The 21870-nt window shown below is 38.6% G+C and overlaps 1 protein-coding gene across 2 annotated transcripts in view; it reads right to left on the reverse strand.

Moving 5' to 3' along the window:
• Positions 1-1970: 1970 nt before the first annotated feature.
• XRCC4 (X-ray repair cross complementing 4) overlaps positions 1971-21870 on the reverse strand; it is a 182011-nt gene continuing 162111 nt past the window's right edge. Inside the window, exon 8 of one of the 2 annotated variants that reach the window (XM_081132981.1) lies at positions 1971-2616. In XM_081132981.1, coding sequence (XP_080989107.1) covers positions 2505-2616 — 112 coding nt within the window. In that variant the 3' untranslated portion in view covers positions 1971-2504. The remainder of the gene's footprint in view (positions 2617-21870) is intronic. The other variant, XM_081132982.1, reaches the window with a different exon arrangement.

Here is a 21870-nt window from a genome sequence, read left to right on the forward strand (position 1 = left end):
GCCCGTTGGAATGGAAGAGCTCAATTATCGTCATGTCTTTATTACATAAATTAGCTTCACACTCCTAGACACCCCTGGCCAACACTACTGGGATGCCTTCTAACTTGCCTGCTTCATTCCAGTGATTCACTTTCCAGGACCTTCTGCACTCTCCTTTGGTCTGCAGACAGCTTCACCCTCAGCTCCCTCTCCTCAACCTGCACCTAGTTCTCTCAGCCTCTCAGTTGAATCTTTTATCTCCTGTAGGTGCTCCTTGATCTCACAGTTCATATACAGTGATTTGGGGCCCATGCCCATCCCGATACTCCACTCTTTGAGAGCAGACCTCACATTTCACTTGCTAGAAGACAAGCTCCACAGCTACAGCGCTCAGATTCCTCACTGCCACACCCAGTGCCCAGAACAGGGACTGGCACAAATGCTTAACAGATATTTGGTGAGTGGACGGATTTACCCTTCGATTCTTTGCATGGCCCAGTTCTGTGTTTTGTGCATAACTGACCCTTTATAAACATTTGTTGAATCAAATTGACTCAACAAAGAGATTCTTGGCTCAAAAACACAGGGTTGAGTATTTTATAAGTTTGTGTGATAGGTTACTAAGAAAAACTTTTCTAAAGTAGTTTCTTGACCTTTTAAAGCTATGTAATAAAGATATATCTTCCTGAGATGGGACTTTTCTTTCATGAATTTCCCTAATGAAGCCTGAGCCATACCATCTGATGCCAGAGCCAAGGATTATAAATTTTAAGCTGAAAAAACCCTTTAGAAATGCAATCACCTTGTTGTAGAAGTGAGGGCACTAAGGTGGAAAGAGCCGTGCTGCCTAATAACGTGATTCTGGTGCCTTCGATTTCCGTTTCTTCTGCAACAGTCTGCTTTAGAGTGCAGGCAGTGGAAAAATAAGAGAAAAAATCGGCAGGGAATGACAGGATCTGAACATCTTAGCACCAAACCTATAGACATCTGTCTACATAGGGCAAGAAACACAACCATCCCTTCAGTTTTCCACACTAGAAATAAAGGAGGAAACGGCGGTAACGGGCTGCTTATGCTCTGTCCTAACCAGCTGAATCTACCTGACACACAGCAATGGTTGAAAGATCCACCACCCTGGAAAAATACAATTAAAATTCTGTAATTATGAACTTTATAGATCCTATTGTTACGATTATTTAGGAAACACTTTCCATGTATCCCTCTCACCACTGGTGGGGTAAGAGCCAAAATCCTGCTTTCCTCTTCTCTTCCACTTAAAGCAAATTTCACACACACACACACACATACACACACACACACACACACCCCTGTATGCTGGTTTTGGTTAGTTATTTGTGGTCTACTCAGATGAGATAACATTATTTTGAGATTCTGGTACTTTATGTACAAAATCCTTTTAGAAAGATTCAAGGTAAATCTTGAATTATATGAGGTTCGTTACTATGGTAAAGTTCCTATGCGAGAAACATTGATCAGTGGCTCACATACGCGTCCCTACCTGGGATCGAACCTGTGACCTACGTACGTGCCCTGACCCGGAATGGAAGCAGCAACCATTTGGTGCAGGGCACGGTGCTCCAACCAAATGAGGCACCAAGCTAGGGCTATGGGGGGGGGGGGTGTGTCATTCTTTTTTGTTTCTCTTTTTAACATGTTTTATTTGTTTCCTTTTGTTGTAGAAATTGCTGCATTTAAGGGGTCATTCTTAACTTTCAGTTAGCACGAAGGGAATGGATGTGCAGCTGGAGAGAAGGAAGGTGAAGTGAGAGATTAGGAAATAGAAACTGAATATTTTTAAAAAGTTGTGCCAGATGTCACTGACGTGAATATGACATGTGAATAGGACAAGATCCTTGCTGCCAAAGAGGGTTCTCATACCTATAAAACAAATATTTTATCAGTCTCCCAAAAATGCTTTCTTAATATAAAAGGTGTTACACTAGTAAGCACTGGATGAAGACCTGTTAGTAAAGGAAGAAGTCAAGCTAAGTTACATATTTTATTAAGAACACAAAATCTTTAATGCATCAGAAACTGTATCATTAGCTTTTCAGGTTGTTTGTGTACAAACTGAAAATAGGTTTATATACCATTCCACAAATTAAAACGCTCAGACATAACTGCTCTGAACATGACTATTAAGAAAACAAAGAACTGTAGACATTTTGTCGTATTTCCAACATCCCCCTCGGCAGGCTGTTAGACAGCTACCACACAATACGTGTGAACGGAGTACGACAAACGTGTCCTTTGCAACAAGTGAGGTTTCATGTGACCACAGGCGAGCCGAATGAATGCTGTAGAATCGCCCACCACTGCCACCGAGTCGCACGCTCACGGCCACGTGCGAGCCACCGTGCACAGTGGCTTCAGCTCTGTGTGTCTGTAATTAAATCCTAAGCTGAGGCAAGAGCTGCTGCTGGGTAGAAATTTCGCTTTTTTCAGTTTAAAGAAATGAATAGAAAACATAGTCTAGTGAACATCAAAGGGCTTTTCTGAGACAGTTAAATCTCATCAAAGAGGTCTTCTGAACTACTGTTTCTGAGAGTTTCTAAAGACAAGTTGTCAGCTGAGCTGGGCTCCTTTTTCTGCGTCTCGGGTAGTGGAAGATCAAGCCTAGAGGAAAAAGGAAATCATGAGAATTTCATTAAAAAATCCATATAAAATAAAACTAAGAGACATGTAACTAAAATAACAGTTAAATCCTGCTTCAGAATTGGTTTTAGACCACAAAGAGAGAGAGATGAAGGGAATTTCATGACTTTAACTGCTTTAGAATTAATCTGTCACTATTCTGAGGTCACAAAAATTCAAGGGCCTACAATAATACTCATGATTAAGGTAAAAAAAAAAATTAGCTCTGTTCTCTATGTATTTCTATGGCAAGATATAGGTGGTTTCTCAAGCCATTCTTCAATAATTCTATCCCAATTTTCATTTTCCTTAGATCCTTAAATTCTACCTGTTAACATGCATTTTAATCTCAAGAGTAGGAAGTTGCAGCCCCATGAATTTCCTTTAGCGGTCTGATTAGAAGTGTGTATATAACTAGCAATGACTTCACATCTTAGCAGCTGGTGATCCACATTCATGTACTAAATCTACAGATCTTCACCTAGCAGCTAAACTTTATTCAGCGTCAGTCTGCAGGTACCACATCAGTGGACTGACCACTAAGCCTATTTTGTAACTATCAATTATCACCTCCTAATCTCAGCAGCTATTTCACTCTGACCCCCAACCCCCCTCCTCTGTTACCTCCATAATTTCTCTGTATCTGTAAGTCTGCTGAACAGCTATTTTTAAAAAATTTATCTTTATTGTTAAGTATTACAGATGTCCCCTTTTTCCCCCCATTGACCCCTTCTCCCCAGCACTTGCCCCCCGCCCCAGGCCTTCACCCCATTATTGTCTGTGTCCACGGGTTATGCAAATATGCATGTAAGTCCTTTGGTTAATCTCTCCCCACCCACCCCCGCCTTCCCTCTGAGATTCCTCAGTCTGTTCCATGCTTCTATGTCTCTGGATCTATCTATTTTGATCAACAGTTTATTTTGTTCATTAGATATCTGAAGCTAATACAAAATAGTGTTGAATACAAACTGTAATCAAAAAATTAAAAGTAGCTGTTCAAAAATAAAATAAAACAACACAACTGGGAAAAAAAACAGTTTAAAAAAACTTAAAAAGCTGGAGGGTAGCAGCTCAGTCAGAAAGGCAGCTTAGAAACACATGTTTACACCCTTGTATAAACCTTGTCAGTGGTTCTCCATGGAACCTAAATAAAAAGGCTTAATATTCACAATTAGAGGTGGCTTCAAGGGCTACTATGACTAGGCTGAGTCAGCCCAGCAATACTTAGTAATATTTCTAACTTCAAAGGCATAGGGGTCGTCGTTGCAGCCTGGTACAGCTGAAAGGGAACGGGACTTGAAGCCAGGACACAGATTTGAATATCCAGGTCTATTTCTTATTAGCTATGTGACTTTAGGCAAGTCATTTAACCTCTCTGGATTTATGCCCTCTCACCTGGAAAACTGACATAATAATATCTGCCTTAGAGGTGATTTAAAGATTAAATGAGGTGTTGTAAGTGAAAATGCTTGTAAATTCTCACAAAACATTTGGAAACTATTAATATTAGCTGCTAATACTGCATAAACTACCAAAAAAGCTCCTGCTAATAGTTTCTTTAATTTAAAGGAACTGCTAATAGCTTCTTTAATTTAAAGAAATAACCAATTAAAAATCCCCAAACATTGAGTATGTTTTTTAGATTATGAGTATTTCAAAAAGCTCGCAGCCATGCTTAGCGGTACAGGTTAATAAAAATAACCCCCCACAGGATCCTCCTCGGCCTCGTGGCTGCACGTCATTCGCACGGGTGGCTGCCACCAGCCCTGGGACACGGGCCGCCTTTCCCCGAGCAGCCGAGTGCAGGGGCCGCGCCCGGCAGGAAGGCGAGGCGCCGGCGGGAACGCTGCCCCCGTGTCACGGAGACAGACACAGCTACTGTGACGTGTGACTAATACCTACAGCTATATTCCACAGGCTGAAATGACATGGGACAGAGTGAAAGTGTAATTAATGCACGTGTAAGTTTCCCATGCCAACTCAAGACCCAGTAAACATTTTCCGCCAGCCTAAGTGTCTTAAGAGTGGCTTTTTCTCCTAGCCAAACAGAGAATTGAATTATTTCAATTAAAAGTCAGACATGGAAAAACCTGTATGATTTGGTTTGTCCTCTAGACACTGTACAACCAGAACACAGAGGTCAATTTAATTTTTTTAAAATAGCGTAGGACAAAAGGACCCCTCTCAAGTGAAGTCTGAAAGAATTCTCCATATATGATTGGTGCTCCATATATGATTCCCATCTTCTTCTAAAGTCAAGAGCTTAGATTTAGACTCTTTTGCTCTTAGTGCCTAGTACATAATAGGTGCTCAATAAAATACATCAATGAATGGAGATATTATTCTACAGCTTTCATATCCCTGGTAAGTTTACAAAGTCAATTTAGAGTTCTCTCCACAACCAAAAAAAGTTTAATCACTTTTATAAATAATAAATATTTATTTTAAGACGTTTTATAAATTCTATAAAGTGCAAAGAAAATAAAAATGTCCATTATCCTACTTTACATTATTTGTACTTTCATATCTTTTTATAAAAATGAAGTAATTCTCTCTATATAATTTGCAGCTTGATGCTTTCACTCCATAAAATATTAGCAATGTCTCTGAAAATATAAATCTACTTTCATTATTAATTTTAATTTTGATGTACTAAGCATTAATCCACTGATGGATATTTGGCTTGGTTCCATTTTTTAATGCTGTTATAAACAACACAACAATTAATATTCTTATTCATATATCTTAGCATATTTACACATTATTTTTTCATGCACATGGTTATTCCAAGAATTCATGCTTACAGGTTAAATCTGAAAGTAAATAACTCAGAAAACCTGTATCTACAGTCTTAATAGAGAGTGAGCTAAACAAGTAGCTTGAAACTTGGGAGTTCCTCTCTGTTTAATTAAAATGCAATCATACCTTATAGCCCCCTTTAAATTCTAAATATTCCATGAAGAGTTGTGGGTTTTGTCTTTCCATCTTCAGGCTGATTTTCCTTTTCTCTGATCATCTAAAATACCTGATGTCTGCACCTTATATTTCAATATATAGTTTTATGCATTCAATCAGTATCTGTTGAATACATCCTCTGAACAGCTCAGTGTGTTAAGGAAATATAACAAATCTGATAAAGCTAATACATGATTGCTGCCCTCAGGAAGCTTTTAGTTACACTTTTAACTTTCTCAATTTTTTTCCAAATGTGCCTTTTCATTTTAAAAATTTTATAAGCATCTCGAAAGCAAAAAACTATGTAGTATAATTTTTTTCACAAACAATGATTTATCCCTTCAGGAATTGTTATAAACATGTGTATCAATATTTAGGATTCAGGTAGATTTTCAGACAGCCGTTGTCGACAACATAGTTCAACAGGGGGAATTCTGAATCTGGGGTCAAGAGATCTTCATTTATACTCTACCACATCGGGATTTTGGTCAGGTGACTGCACCTTTCTGGATCTCAGTTTCTTTAATTTGTGAAAAGTAGGGATTAGTATAAATGATCTTGGAATTCTTTTAGCCCCTGAATTCTGATACAGTTATGCTCAAATAGTTGAGCATAGACTAGTTTGCAAAATACAGGTTCTCAATAAATATCTGCAAAATAAATGAATAGTGTGAATTAAAGAGGAAAGGGAATGGCAGAATAAGACACTGTCTTTCTAGAGTTAAAGGCTCAAGTATATGGACTTTTTCAAATAAAGGAAATAAGAGAAACTTCTCCACATGATGACGGCCTCTCTAAAAAAATGGCTTATGTTCTTAATAATACAATTGCATAGAGTCCTACATTTTATTAGCTTTATTTCACACTGCACCGCCCCCCTACACCCCAACTTGAATCAAAACTGTACTACCATCAACCAATTAACAATGAATGGTGTGGATCAAAAGTTAGGTTTGCCAAAAGAAATATCACACCCTGTTTCCTGAATATGTGAGAATGAATGATTATCTTCTCCTTTAACTTTCTGGAAACTGAATTACCATCTTTTAAAATATTTCCGGTTATTGGCTCATTTTGTAAAGACATTTTCTCAGCCAAGTTTAATACATATTAGTATTACCATGGGTGGAATATCAATCTTTTCTTATTCAAATAAGAAGCAGTATTGCTTGGAATGAATTACTTGCATTTTATAACATATTCTGAACATAGTATTTCTGGAACATTTCAAGATGCCAATCTGAGCAAACTGAGAGGTCCAGGAAAATGTGATATGATCAACTGCAAATGTGACACTCGAAAAATCACGCTCATTTGACACAAACAATGGTTCTGAAATAATAAATCGAGAGTCAATTTTTATGTGACCTAACAATATCTCTACCTGCACAATACACATAACATTCAAAGGCAAACTTTAAAGCATTTAGAAGAAAATAAAAGAGAATGTCTTTAGGATCGTAAGATAGAGAAGTTTTTTTAAAAGACAGAAGTGAAACCAAATAGGTAAAGATTGATAAGTTCAATTACATTAGAAGCATTAGAAGTAAGGCCTTCTATTCATCACCTTAAAGAGAAAGAAAAGACAGTCACACACTGGCAGGAGATACTGCAACACAGGCTACTAACAAACAATTACTATCCAAAGAACTGCTACAAACAATAAAACCCCAACATAATGAAAAGATATGCCCAAAGACTACAAGAACTTCTTGGAATTTCCAAGAAGAGGGAACAGAGGGGATAAATAAGCATATTAAACTTAACTTCATTAGTAACCAAGAAAATGCAAATGAAAACCAGTACGAAATATTTTACAGCAGATTAGAAAACATGAAAATGTCTAACAATAGCAAAGATCACTGATGAAATGGAGTACAAGATAAATTGCTCTGGTGGGGTAAACATCTGAAACTACTTTGTATAAGGATTTGGCAGTAACTGCCCAGGTACATGAAGACGAACGTACCTACGCCGAGGAATCCCGATACTGGCTACGCACTTTAGAAAAATGTGCTTATGTGTGCAAGGAGATACATACACAAGTGTTTACAGATGCATTACTCCTAGTAGCAAAAACGTAAAAACTATCCTCATGTCTCTACACAGGAAATGGGCAAATAAGCACTAGAATGCCCACACAATGGACTACAACGCAGCTGCACAGGCACGAATCTCCAGCACAGTGCTGCACCAGGGCAAGGCACAGAATACACAACATGATTGCCTTTATTTCAAGTTCAGAAACATGCAAAACTTCAGTATTACTCGCTGAACACTGGTGCGTGTCAGTGTATCTGTGTATGTACATAACAGGTGTGGATCTTATTTGCTCTCTCATGACAATGCTCTCAGAATTCTGGGTTTTGTGGCTTTGGCTATGGTGAAGATGGTGACAGACAGGAAAGGCAGGGTTGTTATGGCATAAAGGTATTTATACAGTACAGTATTATAGTATTAGGTATAGTTTAGTCTAGTAAAAAGGGTTGTTTTAGACATAATGGGTAAGTCTGAAGTGACTGCAGGATATCTAAATGGAGACAGACGTTGAAGAGGTAAATGATTATAGAGCTGGAAGGCTCAGGAGAGATGACTGGACTACAAGTACAGAGACCACAGTCACTGCCATACCCTGGCCACTGATGGCAAATGAGGCAACTGACGAGATCACTCAGAGAGAGTCTACCGGAGAAAAGTTTAGTATGAAATCCTGGAGAGTATAAAAATTGCAGGGACAGACAGCGAGAGAGACACACGAGTAAGAGGAGACTGAACCCTGGCTGGGTAGCTCAGTTGGTTAGAGCATCGCTCGCTCCCAGGTCAGGGCACATGCAAGAATCAACCGATTTATGCACCAATAAGTGGAACAACAAATCTGATGTTTCTGTTTCTCTCTCTCAAAATCAATAAATAAAATTTTTAAAGAAAGAGGAGACAAGAGCTATGAGGAGAACCAGAGAGGCGTGTTGTCACAGAAGCCAAGGACCAAGCTGACCAAGTTTATTCTGCGTTTCCAAGTGCTGCCAAAGCGCTGGCTTTCTATACAACTTTGACAGCTGAATCTGTAAACTCGTGTTACATAAATTATTTTCACCCTCTATCAGTTATCAGTAGCTGAGAAGAATAGTCTGGAAGGATACTGCTCTACTTGTGATTTATTACAGACAGGAAAAGCAGGCAATGTTTTCTTGTGGGAAGAAGAAATCTTAAATCTTGGTCTGCAGTAGTAACAGTAAATATCTAGGAAAATGACCAATCCCCGCCTGACCACCCGAGCTCGGCATTTGGAAGCAGTTGCTTCTCTCGCGTTGGAACAAACAGACAGGGCTTTGCTTTGCCACAAACTTCCCTGGCATTCGCGCACCGAATCCCCGACTCCGCCGGGGCCTGGAATGAAGGTCAGGTGCAGGGCCAGGGATGAAGGTGAGAGGCGGGGTGAGAGCCACGTGCTCGGAGAGACTCGGACCGGAGCATCAGGCTGGACATACATATTTTGGAAATAATAAAATCCAATATCTAATGGTTTGTTTTTTAGGATGCAACAAAGCAAACCTTCATCAAAATGACCACAAAAACCAGCCAAATCAAAGTATTAGGTACTTGCTACTATTAAATAACTAGGCAGCTACCATACTGACCTTAACAGAGTTCCCATTATGGAATAAAGTCAATTATAAAAACATCCTTTAAATGGAAAAGTTTTAAATAATGTGCTGAATGATCTGATGTCACGGAAGTCACCACTGAATTTTTAGTATTTTTAAAAATACAAAAAAGTGAAAATAAAATAGGTAGAAAATTAAAAGAATCAGGTAGGAGGAACTGAGTATGTGATTATATAATTCCTTTTTTGTCTTTTGTGCTTCATTTTTATTTTGATGTGAGCTAGTCTTAATTGAGACATTCTCAGTTTTTCTGTTGCTGGCATTTCTGTCCTCTTGCAGAAGGAAATAGGCAATGAGACCATGGAAGTCATGTTCTGAGGGTACAAATGACGTGTTACTTTGTAGCGTGATAACTCGGGACATCTGGAAGTTTAGTTGACTATGTTATGTTATGAGCTTAAAAGTCATGGAATTAGGTGTTCCCTGAAAGTTCGAGCTTTTGTTAGTTCCTTAGACTATGTAACACACAGTAAGTAATAAATGCAGGTTTACAAAATAGCAAGCATTCATCTGGTCCAACAACACATCTAATGTTTGCGTTTTCCCTGCAATATTCCTACCAAGTGGAAGACCATCAAGCTCTGTCTGATGCTAGTGATGATGTTGCCAGTTCTCCTTGACTTCTGCTCCCTGATAGAGTCGACCCACTGTTTCTAGTTTTGTTTCCTGCGTCATCAAAACAAACCTAACGCGCTGTGTTCTCTCTGCCTAGAATGCTTTTTTTTACCCTCACAAGACACAATCATACCAATATTTTAAAAATATAATCAAATTTGATCTCTTCAGAAAAATTTTTTATCTTAGAATAAATGCGAAAAATAGCTGCAACTTTCCAGCTGACCTTATAAAAACCAAAGTGTCTCGTAGGTAAATTAACTGACTGAAGTTATCAGGAGTCATTACAACAAGGGTTGAACAGTGTCTGGCACTCAGTAGGCCTAAACGACATTTCACTGGCCTGAGAAAATGAAAGAAGAGAAGCTGAAACTTTTTTCTCGCAACCATAGTGGCAAGTAACAAAAATTGCATTGGCTATTTTCAATTAAATTCCTGAAGATATCTTTTTCTAATGAATATTACTTTGCTGTACAAATTTTTCAAGAGCAAAAAGAAAATGGAAATATGGTTTTGAAATAAGTAATTTTGAATGAAACAAAGAAAGGAGAATTATGAAGAGTGAATACACATAATGTTAAAATGCACTCACATGCTTTATAGGTATTGGGGGAAATGATAATTCTCAAATTTCCTTGTAAAAAAAAAGTATATATATATATATATATATATATATACACACACACACATATACATATATATATGTGTATATATATATAATGGATTTGAAAATAAGATTTTCTAGTTCTATGTAATTCAATGTTTAAAGTCACAACCATTAAGGTAAATATGCTCATATCCACAAGGATGCCATAATTCGTGTAGGAATTTCATAATCATAGATTGAAAGATTCTATCACTCTTGCTGTACTTAGAAAAATAATATCACTTTGGTAATTTATTAATGATCAATATCAAAGTCTATACATGCTTTAAAAAAATCAATACCTGAAAAAACCCATATTAAATTCCACTTCTTCCTGCATTCTTGCAGATTTTGAATTGGTACATGAGACATTTTCTACTGTTGATCTAGGTCTATAAAAGTAGAAAGCTGTCGTTTTGGTAGAAAATGATTCTCCACAACTTTAGTTTTGAGACAGGCCATTGTCATTTGTTGCTCAGTGTGCCACAACCCAGGAAACTAGACGGTTCTCAAGCAAAGAGACTGCTTTATCTGGCGTGGCTCATAAATGTTCCAGTGATTGCATGCATTAATTAATGAACAGATGATTGAATAAATGAGGTAGACAGTATTAACAAGGAGGCTTAACAACCTGCCCACAGCCACACAACCAATAAGCATGGAAGTGAGCAGGCAGACAAGTCAACAGTGGAGCCTCGATATTAATCCAGGTCTCCCTCAATCCAAAAGCCATACCCTTCAGACTACACTGGTGTACGGGGTCACTAATTCTTATTTCTACTCGAGAGGAAGGCAGCTTGGTGGTGTGTAGTGTGTCTCAAAAGTAGTTCCACGAGATACTCTAAAAAATTAAACCTGTGGTCCGAAATGGTTGGAAAATATTTATTTTTCTCCACTAAATGCTCTGTTTCATGTGCATATTATACAATAAAAGCTATGACAGTTCTTCCATAAATAAACTGGTTAATTAAATTGTTAGGTAAAACAGAAGCAAGGTGCAGAGAATGTGTGTAGAAAATGTGTATGTATATACATATATTATGTGTATGTATATACATACATATACACACATACATAGGTATGTGTAGTGTGTGTGTGAGTATATAGATTATATCTTTTTAAAGTGCTTTAAGAAAAAGAGGTTTGTTTTACCAGGGTTTTACAAATGAATTTGGTATCAGAAGCCTCTTTTCTCACTCTCTCTCAACAATTAACATCCCAAGAAACTAGTGTTTCCCTATGAATGTAACATTTACTAGCCTGAACTAAAGAACTTAGTGGTGCAATTTAGGAAAAAAAAGAAACAATAAAAGAAGGCAGAACTCTACTTCTGGCTTCCAAGAAAGGTGGGAAAAACATGAGCAGACAGTAATACCCAGCAACAGAGGTTAGAGGCTGCTAAGGAAGCAGCGGCCAGGAGTGACCGGCAGGCCATGGTGTGCAAGCAGCTGCTTAGTTTCGGCTGCTGCTGTAACAAATTACCATAACAGAGTGGCTTAAAACAACACAAATCCATTATCTTACAGTTCTGGAGGTTGGCAGTCTGACCCAGCTCTCCCTGGGCTAAAATCAAGATGTTGGCAGGGCTGTTCCTCTCTGGAGGCTCTAGTGGAGGATGTTTCCTTGCTTTTCCCAGCTTCCAGAGGCTGCCCTCTTCCTCCATTTTCAAAACCAGCAAGGGCAGGTGGACTCCCCACATCATCACTTTGGCCTTGCTTCCTTCCTGACATGTCTTTCTCCACCTCTCTCCTCCACCTAAGGGCCTCTGTGATACATTGGACCCACTTGAATACCCGCGATAATTTACCTGCTTTTAAGGCCAGCTGATTAGCAACCTGAACCCACCTACAACCTTAACTTCCCTTTGCCATGTGATCTACTACAGTCTCCGTTTCCAAGAATTAAGATGTGGGCATCTTTGAGGGGGGCATCATTCTGCCCACCACTCCAGCCTGAACTTGGTTAGGGCTCAATTGTCATTCTAATCTATCAGTTTAAATATGTTTCAGGATAACTGAATAGAGAAACAGATGGAGTAAGGCCGGGATACGGAAGGCCTGAGCTAAAAGAAACCCTCAGGCTGGCTGGTGGAGGCATCTGCAAGGTCTGTGCAATGTAACCTGAAGCTCAAATTAACCCACATAGGGTCTTATTTATACATGGGCTGAATCAGAATCACTGAGACAGGCGGGCAACCACTGTTATCCATCACCTCCCATCCACTATTTATCAAGTGCTTACTATGGTCAGAGACTGCACTGGATGCTTGGGATACAAAGCTGAGCAATGGAATAGTCTGAGGCAGAAACAACACCGCTGCAGACACATACTTCCAGCAGCCCTGGCCTTGGGGATAGGAGAGCAAAATAGAGGAACAGTGCTGGTTTCACTAGGACACCTCCAATTCTGGACCACAGACAACGCCACCATCATGAGCATGTCACCTCATCATGGGCCCTGTGCTGTCGGTCACACAGGGCCATAAGCTTAGATGCTCATCCCTGGTTTAATGTTCTGCTTCACTGTCTTGCAATTCTTAATGGTTTTGAACAAAAGTGTTCTGCATTTTCATTTTGCACTGGGCCTGCAATCAGAAAATTATTTAAGGGACATGTTTATTTATATTCATGGGAATTTTGTTAAAATAATGACAGATCCTTTCAGATATCCAGATAAATCTATTCCAAAATACTGTATCCCACATTTAGGCGGGGTGTGCTCAAAAGGCTCTTCCCGCATTTGAATGGCCCTTCTGAGTCAAAAATTCTAACATTGTATTTCCAGGGTAGAAGAGAATAGTGCACCTTTTAGGTTTCATCCAAAGCTATGAAACTACATTTTCTGTATTACCTCCTCTTCTTTACTTACTCTGAATAAAGTCAAATAAATATTCCTCAGGGTGAAATAGTTACTACTTAAAATAAACATTCGGCTAAAAGAAATCATGAATTTCCCTAACTGCCTCTTAAGGAGACTAGGGTTTCAAACACAGAAATTCTAAACCCTATGCAATGCTAGTGAATGCAAGCGACAACAAAATTATTTATTTTTTGGCATATAAAGTAGTTTACGGCCATTACAAATAGTTTGAAAACTTCATAACAGAAAAAATAAAACAAAAATTATCCTTTGTCCATTCACTTGTTGATATGTTAGTGTATGTCTTTTTTAATTCAAAATTCTGTTGAAAGTCTATTCAAAGTTGCTAATCTATCACTGAGAGTAACAGCAACGTTATAAAATGCTTTCCTTACTCCAGATACTGTGTTAAGCTCCTTAGTCAGGTAATTGTCACAATAGCCTTATGTCCTATTACGGTATCTATTTTCCAGGTGAAAAAACAAAACTTTAGATATTCAAGCAATTCATGCACCCAAGTTCTCACAATTTATAAATGTTCAAGGCAGGACTGGCCTCCTCCATGCTCTTAACAAATGCCTCTTTCCCATTTTTTCCTTTGCCCCAAATGTCCTTCCCTTCATTATTACGTGCCCGAATCCTGCCTACCCTTGAAGGCTCAGCTAAAATGCTACACTCCTCATAAAATTTGCCTTGAACTTTGCCTCTTTTTTATTGATTGACTAATTTGAGAGAGAGGAAGAGAGAGAAACACTGACTTTTTGTTTCACTATCCATGTATCATTGGTTGACTCTTGCCTGTGCCCTGACCGGGGCTCAAACCTCCAACCTTGGTGTATCGGGACGACACTCTGACAAATGGAGCTACCCTCCAGGGCCTGAACTCTGCCTCTGTGAGCTCTCATACCACGCACCATTAGACAATTATTCTAACATAAAGTAAACTAGCTCTGTTCAAAACAACATAGCTTTCTGTGTTACCTGGGTAATTACATGTGTAAAATTGAGAGCAGGGCCATTTACAGCAAATGTTTCTTAAAGCGAAAAAAGGGCTTCGGTCAGATTATAAGCTGTTTCTCCCAAAGTCATTAACATCATCGTCTTGACCGACAATACTCAGCAGCATTTGAAAGTGAATTACGCTCCAGTGGACACTGTCTGCGTAATATTAAATCGACATGGTCACTGCCCTCTTTGAGCTTACAATCTAAAACAGATGTTATGGTATAAACAAACATAAAAAGAGATAAAGGCACCAGTATACATCTGTTCGGCAACTGAAACACACTGCACGAGATGCTTATGCTGTATTCCAGCGGCAGTGAAAGTGGCGTGTGCGCGCCTGTGTAGGGAACTGAGCCGTTCACACACGGGGTCGAGGTAAGGATTTTTCAAATGCACGTTTTGTCTGCGTAAGAAGGCAAGAGCTCACATCTGTGCAGTTGGGACTTTATGAGAAGAATACAGATGTCAGTCACCACAGAATAACCGAGGTACACATGTGAACCAGATGCTCCCATGTAAAATAACCCAGGGTGTTTCACAGATGAATCACTGAAAACGTAATTACACATCAGTCCTAGTTTATTAGTAACAGGTCCACTTATGTGGCAGCCATATGGTACTATCCATCCTGAAGTAGTGGAAAATACAAAAATGGGTACTTTGAGATGTGCAAATATAAACTCCTCTGCCGCTGCTTTGCTGTGTGAGCCTTGTAGCGGGGTAAGTGATAAGTGTGTGTTCGGTCAAATGTCTTTCAGAGGGATGTCTACAGCTGCCTCTTATTAGTAAGATTGTGCCAACAATGTCTACATTTTACCCTCTCCTTTTCAAAGGATTTTACTTCAACCGAAAATAAAATGTTTAGCGGCCACACAACTCACAGATATCTAATTAATGACTGTTAGAGTAAATATGCATTCGCAGTACCTCAGACCGTGAGCTCGCTCTGAGCTTGTTATGAATGTTATCCCCTGCACAGAGCTTAAGTGTTGAGTCAGTGCATAGGGATTCCTGCAGATCCACAAGGCCCATGTAAAAGCTGTCAGGAGGCATCTCTGTTCTCGACATTGACCCTCTGAGCCCAGGCCCCGAGTCTGGGTTTCACACACTGTCTGCCTCTTCACACAGTCGCTTTGTTGTTTTCCTCACGCGGCCGAGCCCTGACAAATAGAAACGGAGCTCTCTAGTTAACAGCAAAGCCTTTTAAGAGGAGTGCAATGTTCTGCTTCAAAGAGACTCTTTAAAACAAACACCACTAGCATGCCCAGGTCCACGTCTACGGAACAGCCTGGTTGGCAAACTGCACAGGAGCGCCCGCGCTAAACGCCGGGACGCCTCTGACCCTCCCTCCCGCTGCGCCCGGCGGCCGGGCGGGGCAGCTGGGTCTCAGGTGGCCAGGCCCTTGCAACAGGGTGCTGAGCGGGGCCACAGGGTGCTGAGCGGGGCCACAGGGTGCTGAGCGGGGCCACAGGGTGCTGAGCGGGACGACAGGGTGCTGAGCGGGGCGACAGGGTGCTGAGCGGGGCCACAGGGTGCTGAGCGGGGCCACAGGGTGCTGAGCGGGGCCACAGGGTGCTGAGCGGGACGACAGGGTGCTGAGCGGGGCGACAGGGTGCTGAGCGGGGCCACAGGGTGCTGAGCGGGGCCACAGGGTGCTGAGCGGGACGACTGGGTGCTGAGCGGGGCCACAGGGTGCTGAGTGGGGCCACAGGGTGCTGAGCGGGGCCACGGGGTGCTGAGTGGGACGACAGGGTGCTGAGCGGGGAGGGAGCGCGCGGTCCTGACGCTGCTGGCATTTTGTTTCTTTAACAACATAGTAAAAAGATGTCCTGACAGGTTGATTCGCTGTCTTCCCCTTTCCCTCCATTCTTAAAATGTTTTCCTATCAGAACTAAGAGAGAAGACCCAAAGCTGTTACTTTAAATCACTTTTCAGTGGTTTCAATAACTTAAAAATAGTTTTATGTAATATTTGATAATATGCACATAACACATAAAAACACGTATTATAAAGGACAATAATAAATCACACTTCTGCACTGCTATTACCACATAACTTGCCTGGAGAAAACAAAATTCCCAATGTGGTTACATCCGAAATTCTCCTCCAACCCGCTCCCCCTGCCTCCACACACAGGGTTAGCCCCGTCCTGTACTGTGCTAATCATTCCTTTGCCCTAGAAAGAACATTTTATTATACATATTCCTCAATACTATCTTGTGTAAATATTGCTTTCTTTTTGAGCTTTATAAAAATAGAACTGCACCAGGGCTAGCCTTCGGTGACGGACTTCCTTCACTCAACTTCAAGTAACTATGAGTCATCCATCCCACTCACTTTCAGTGCTGTATAATATTATGTTGTAAATTTTTATATGTAATGTATGTGTATACATTGCTAATACACACTACACTGCCGTAAGTATTTTTATATAAAAATTTAGAGCACACATACTAGAATTTCTCTTTGGTAATATGCCTAGGATCTGAATTTTGGGGTCATACTGTATGTGAATGTTTAACTTTTTTTAAATGAAATAATGCCAAGTTGTTTTTCAAAGTGTTCAAACTAATTTCACACTCATTAGCAGTGTTTAAGAGCTCCTTTTGATCAACTCTTCTCCAATGCTTGATACTGTCAGAACTTAGAATTTTTTGCTAAAATGATCTTAAATGGTATATCTCTGCAGAATTTTAATTTTTACTTTTTAAGCTGAAAGAAAAGTTGTAGGAACAATATTATTTTATAATAAGTTGCCACTATGATGCCCCTGTTAGCTCACTATTTTAGTGAGTAAATGGTAAACGTAAGTGTCCTTATAAACATTCTCATACTTAACCACCATACAACCATCAGAATCAGACACATTACAGCCATCTAATCCTCAGCCTACGTCCAGTTTTCAATATTCCAATATCCTTTCTAACAAAAGATCCAGCTCAAAATCACACATTACATTTTTAGTCACATCTCTTTAGTCTTTTCTCTCAGTTCCTGTTATTTCTTGAGGCATTTTTGATGATTACTGGTCAATTATATTATAGAATATACTCAATTTGAGTTTGCTTGACATTTCCTCATGGTTTGATTAAAGTTATGCACCTCTGGCAGGCCTCTCACAGAGCCATGCCTGCTGCACCGGATCGGGTGGTGCCTCACTTCAATCTGTGCTGTTACTGCTGCTGTTCACTTTGAACACAAGTAGTGCCTGCCATGCTTCTCTACTGTAAAGCTTCTGTTTCCCCCTTTGTAACGAATAAGTGTTTTATGGAGAATTCATGAACATATATTTTCATGTGTTTAAAAGCCATTTGTGTATTTCTTCTCTGAAATGCCTGCTTAAGTCTTTGGCCCACTTTTCTACGGGGCTGTTTGTCTTGTACTTTATTGACTTAGGAGGAGATTATAAATTCTTTGTCAGTTATAAAGGTTATAAATATTTTACCTCAGCATATGGGTTGTCATTTTCTTTATGATGCCTTTTGATAAGAAGCTCTTTATTTTAATGTGGTCAAATTTATACATCTTTTCTTCAATGGGTTGCACTTTTCAGCCTTATTTAAGTAACTCTTCTCTTCCTCAAGACTTTAAAAATATACTCCTGTGTTGTCTTCCAAGTTTTTCAAAAAACAATTGCCCTTTATAGTCACACTTTCAATTCACTTTCATGTAGATGTAAGGTCAAAATTTCATTATTTTTCAAAGAGAAGCCCATTGCCCTAGTACCCGGTTGACCCTTTCCCAGTGAACTGCATTACCACCTCGGTCCCACATGAAATCTGCACATAAGCATGGGACGCCTGTTTAGTTTACCTAGCTGTCTGTGTCTCTGAGAAGCCATACTTGCTAATTGTAATTACTATTCCTGTATGACAAGCTATGGTATTTGGTAGAGAAAGTTCCACCACTCTATTCTTCTCCGGACTACTTTGGCTATTCTTAGCCTTTTGTTCTTTTACATAAAATTCAGAAACAACTTGCTGGAATTTTTATTACAAATAGAGTGAATCTACAGATAATTTTTTTTTTAATCTTTTTTTTTTTTGGCATATCTTTATTGATTTCAGAGAGAGGAAAGGAGAGGGAGAGAGAGAGACAGAAACATCAATGATGATCGGCTGCAGCCTGCAACCCGGGCATGTGCCCTGACCGGGAATCGAACCCCGATCGCCTGGATCCCAGGTCGATGCTTAATCGCTGAGCCACGCCCGGCCGGGCTACAGATAATTTTGATAGAAGCAAATTTTTTATGATACTGAATCTTCCAACCCTTCAGACTTTAAATCCATCTTTTTATAATTTAATACTTATATGTTTTGGATTACATTTTATAATCAATTGATGCTGGGGATAAAAATGCAATTGAGTTTTGTATTTTATCATATATTGAGCCACTTGGATAAGTCTCTTATTAACTCAAAGTATTTATCTGTAGATTCTTCTGGATTTTCTATGTAGTAAATCATATAAACGGTGAATAGTGAAAACTTTTTTTACAAGATTTATTTCCTTCTGTGCTCCACATGCACTGGCTAGGGCCTCCAATACAATGTTGAATAGAAATAGTGATCATGGGAATCTCGATCTGAAGAAACGCTTCTATTTCCAATGAGTTTTGTTGGTTACATACGGAAATTCCTATAAATCCTAACTTTCAAAGAAGTTTTCTTATTAAGATAAATTTTATTAACTCTGTGCACCAATTGAGTTGATGACAGCTTTTCTCCTTTTATCTATTAATGTGGCATATTATAATTATTCCTTCTAGAAATAAACCCAACTTTTTCATCATATATATTTTATGCTTAAAAAACACATTGCTAGATTTAGTTTTCTAATACTGTTCAGGATTTTTGTACCTATGATCAGGAATAAAATTGGTCTGTAATTTTTTTTTGGTCAAATTCTTGCTTTTTTTGTTTGTTTGCTTTTGGTTCTGCAATCAAGGTTAAGTTAGCCTTAAAGGATTAGTTGGAAGTATTTTCTTATTTACTTTGCCAGAAAAGTTCAATAATATTACAATAACTTGTTCCTTGAAAAACCTGAGGCCTATCCTCTACAGAGAACTTTTGTTTTTTCCACTGAGCAAGGGTCCTGAAGGCCTGAGGTTGTCCTCCAAAGGCTGTGCTCAATCAGCACTTTCATCTCAGGGCAGCCCTACTTGTCAGTTCATTTACTCTCATAGCAAGGTGCCTGCTTTGGCTTCAGCTTGTGTGGTCTTAAAGAATTTTAGTAACTTCAAATTCAGTTTTGTGTGCACTAGAAAAAATATACACATATTTGTAATTTGTGCAGGACTTAGTTGTGTTTTAGTGAAAGGATCCCTCAGAATATCTAGTTTGCCACATTGTCAGAGAGAGATTCAGTGGTTTTAATTTAATAATAAATAGTGTCTTGTCATGGAGGGCATACCAAGTTTGGAAACAGATAAGCCTGGGTTAAAATCATGGATCTGTTACGTTAGTGATCAAGAGATTTTGAGGAAGTCCAAACTTTTCTGAGCCTGTCTCCTCCTTATATTGGGGATACCAACTCCTACTTTATATGGCTGTTCAAAAGTATATAGCAAAATATAACTAATATTTAGTAGACACTAAGAGCCAGACACTGTTAGAAGGGTTTGTAGGTATTAACCCACTTAATCTTCACAACAGCCCTATGAGGTATTATAATTATCATCTCCCTTGCACAGCTGGGTAAAACTAGAGGATGTTAAGCAACTTGCCCAAGGTCATAAAACTAATAAGTAGAGGAGATAGAATTAGAATCTAAAGTCTGGGTCTATTGTTAAAAAAATACTATGCTATTACTTGCAGCATTAAATCATTTAAGTTATGTTGAAAGTCTACCATAGTACCTGGCACATAGTAAGTACTTTGAAATAATAACTAAATTTGTATAATAATAATATAATTATTAATAGTGAAATAATTTATAAGGCAAATGGATAAACATGATACATCCACACGTACAGAACTACTGGGACAGATTAGTGAATGCTAGAGCTGTGTGTGGAAGAGAGTACTAAAAACAGGCATGAAAAACCTTTATGGGATGGTGAAAATGTTTCCTAGCTTGATTGTATGTTTGCCAAAATTCATCGAACTATACACCTAAGAATCATGAATTTTACTTTATGTTAATTATACATCTATAAGCAAAACAAATAAAAAAGGTAGTAATTTTTACCCTGAAAGAGCATTTTTAAGCTATATTTTGTTTCTGATCAGCATAACATTCATGCCATTAATTATTTTTAAAATCTACTGATTTAAAAATATACAGTGTATTGTTAATTGTGAAATAAATATCCATTGCACAACAATAAGAGTGCCTTACCAATCTTCTAAGAATAAAGGGAAGCAATTAAGAAAGGGGCTTGCTAATTTCAAACTTTCATGGGATGCTTAATAAGCTTCTTTAGATTTTCTATTTCTACAGTCTTTAAGAAATAGATTGCAAGTTGCTTTCTGGATAGAAGTACTTGCTGTAAGACCAAAAGAAATGTAACGGTACGGTACTAAAAACTCATGTTATGCAATGACAAAATTATACTTGTCAAAAAGAAACTTCAAGAAATAAACCATATTGTAGTTCCAAGTGGAAGAGTGGAAAATGTGATGTCAGTAGAATATATAAATCCAAAATGGATTTTCCCATGCAGAATATTAAATGTGAAATGGCTTGAGCTTGGTTAGAAGGATTACTTAATTTCTTTCAATTATGCTTAAAAAATCAGAGACAGATTTTATTATGAAGAGTAACTAAATAAAATGAAATTTGGAGAAAAACAGCCTATTAGTAATAAGAGAATCTGACTGAAAGGAGGTAAAGTTACAATTTCTAAAAGTACAGGAAGCTCAAGTATGTGATAGCTTTGATTATGAGGCAGAAACATTTCCAGCCTCACTGCAAAGGGGAATGTTGACTTTGGAATTGGGTCATAGTAGGGAGTAGAACAGGAAATGTCTACGACGTCAGAAAAGACTGCTCTGGTCCACGTTGTGTATGAAGGAACTTCTTAAAAAAAAAAAAAAAAAATCACATGAGGAGTTTCCATTTTATCTATGAAAGTAGCAAAAAGTTGGGAGAGATCCTATTCTACATGATTACCCAAGACTCACATAAACCTTCTGAGTTCCCAATAAGTCTATTTTCAAATGATTTTTAGTCTGCTTTTACAGAGTGGACTTCTTTTTGAATTTAGATGTTAGCCATAGGTATATTATCTTAATTCAATCAAAATCTTACTCTCCTAAGGGGACTACCTGACTACCCAGTGTGAAATATGTCAGTCTTACAGCTTATTACCACAGCAGATTATTTTCTTCCTAGAATAATTAAAATGTCACTTTCCTTCTTTCAACTGCACAAAAAAGCTACAGGAATAGCAAAAGTTGATCCTACTGTTTGTACTTAAAAAGAAAAAAAGGGTTGATGCAGATATTCTACTGTTTCTGTTACAACTGTTAGGCTGGGGCAAGGATAAGA

This window comes from Miniopterus schreibersii, assembly GCF_964146895.1.
Source record: "Miniopterus schreibersii genome assembly, chromosome: 3".
In the NCBI taxonomy this organism is placed as follows: domain Eukaryota; kingdom Metazoa; phylum Chordata; class Mammalia; order Chiroptera; family Miniopteridae; genus Miniopterus; species Miniopterus schreibersii.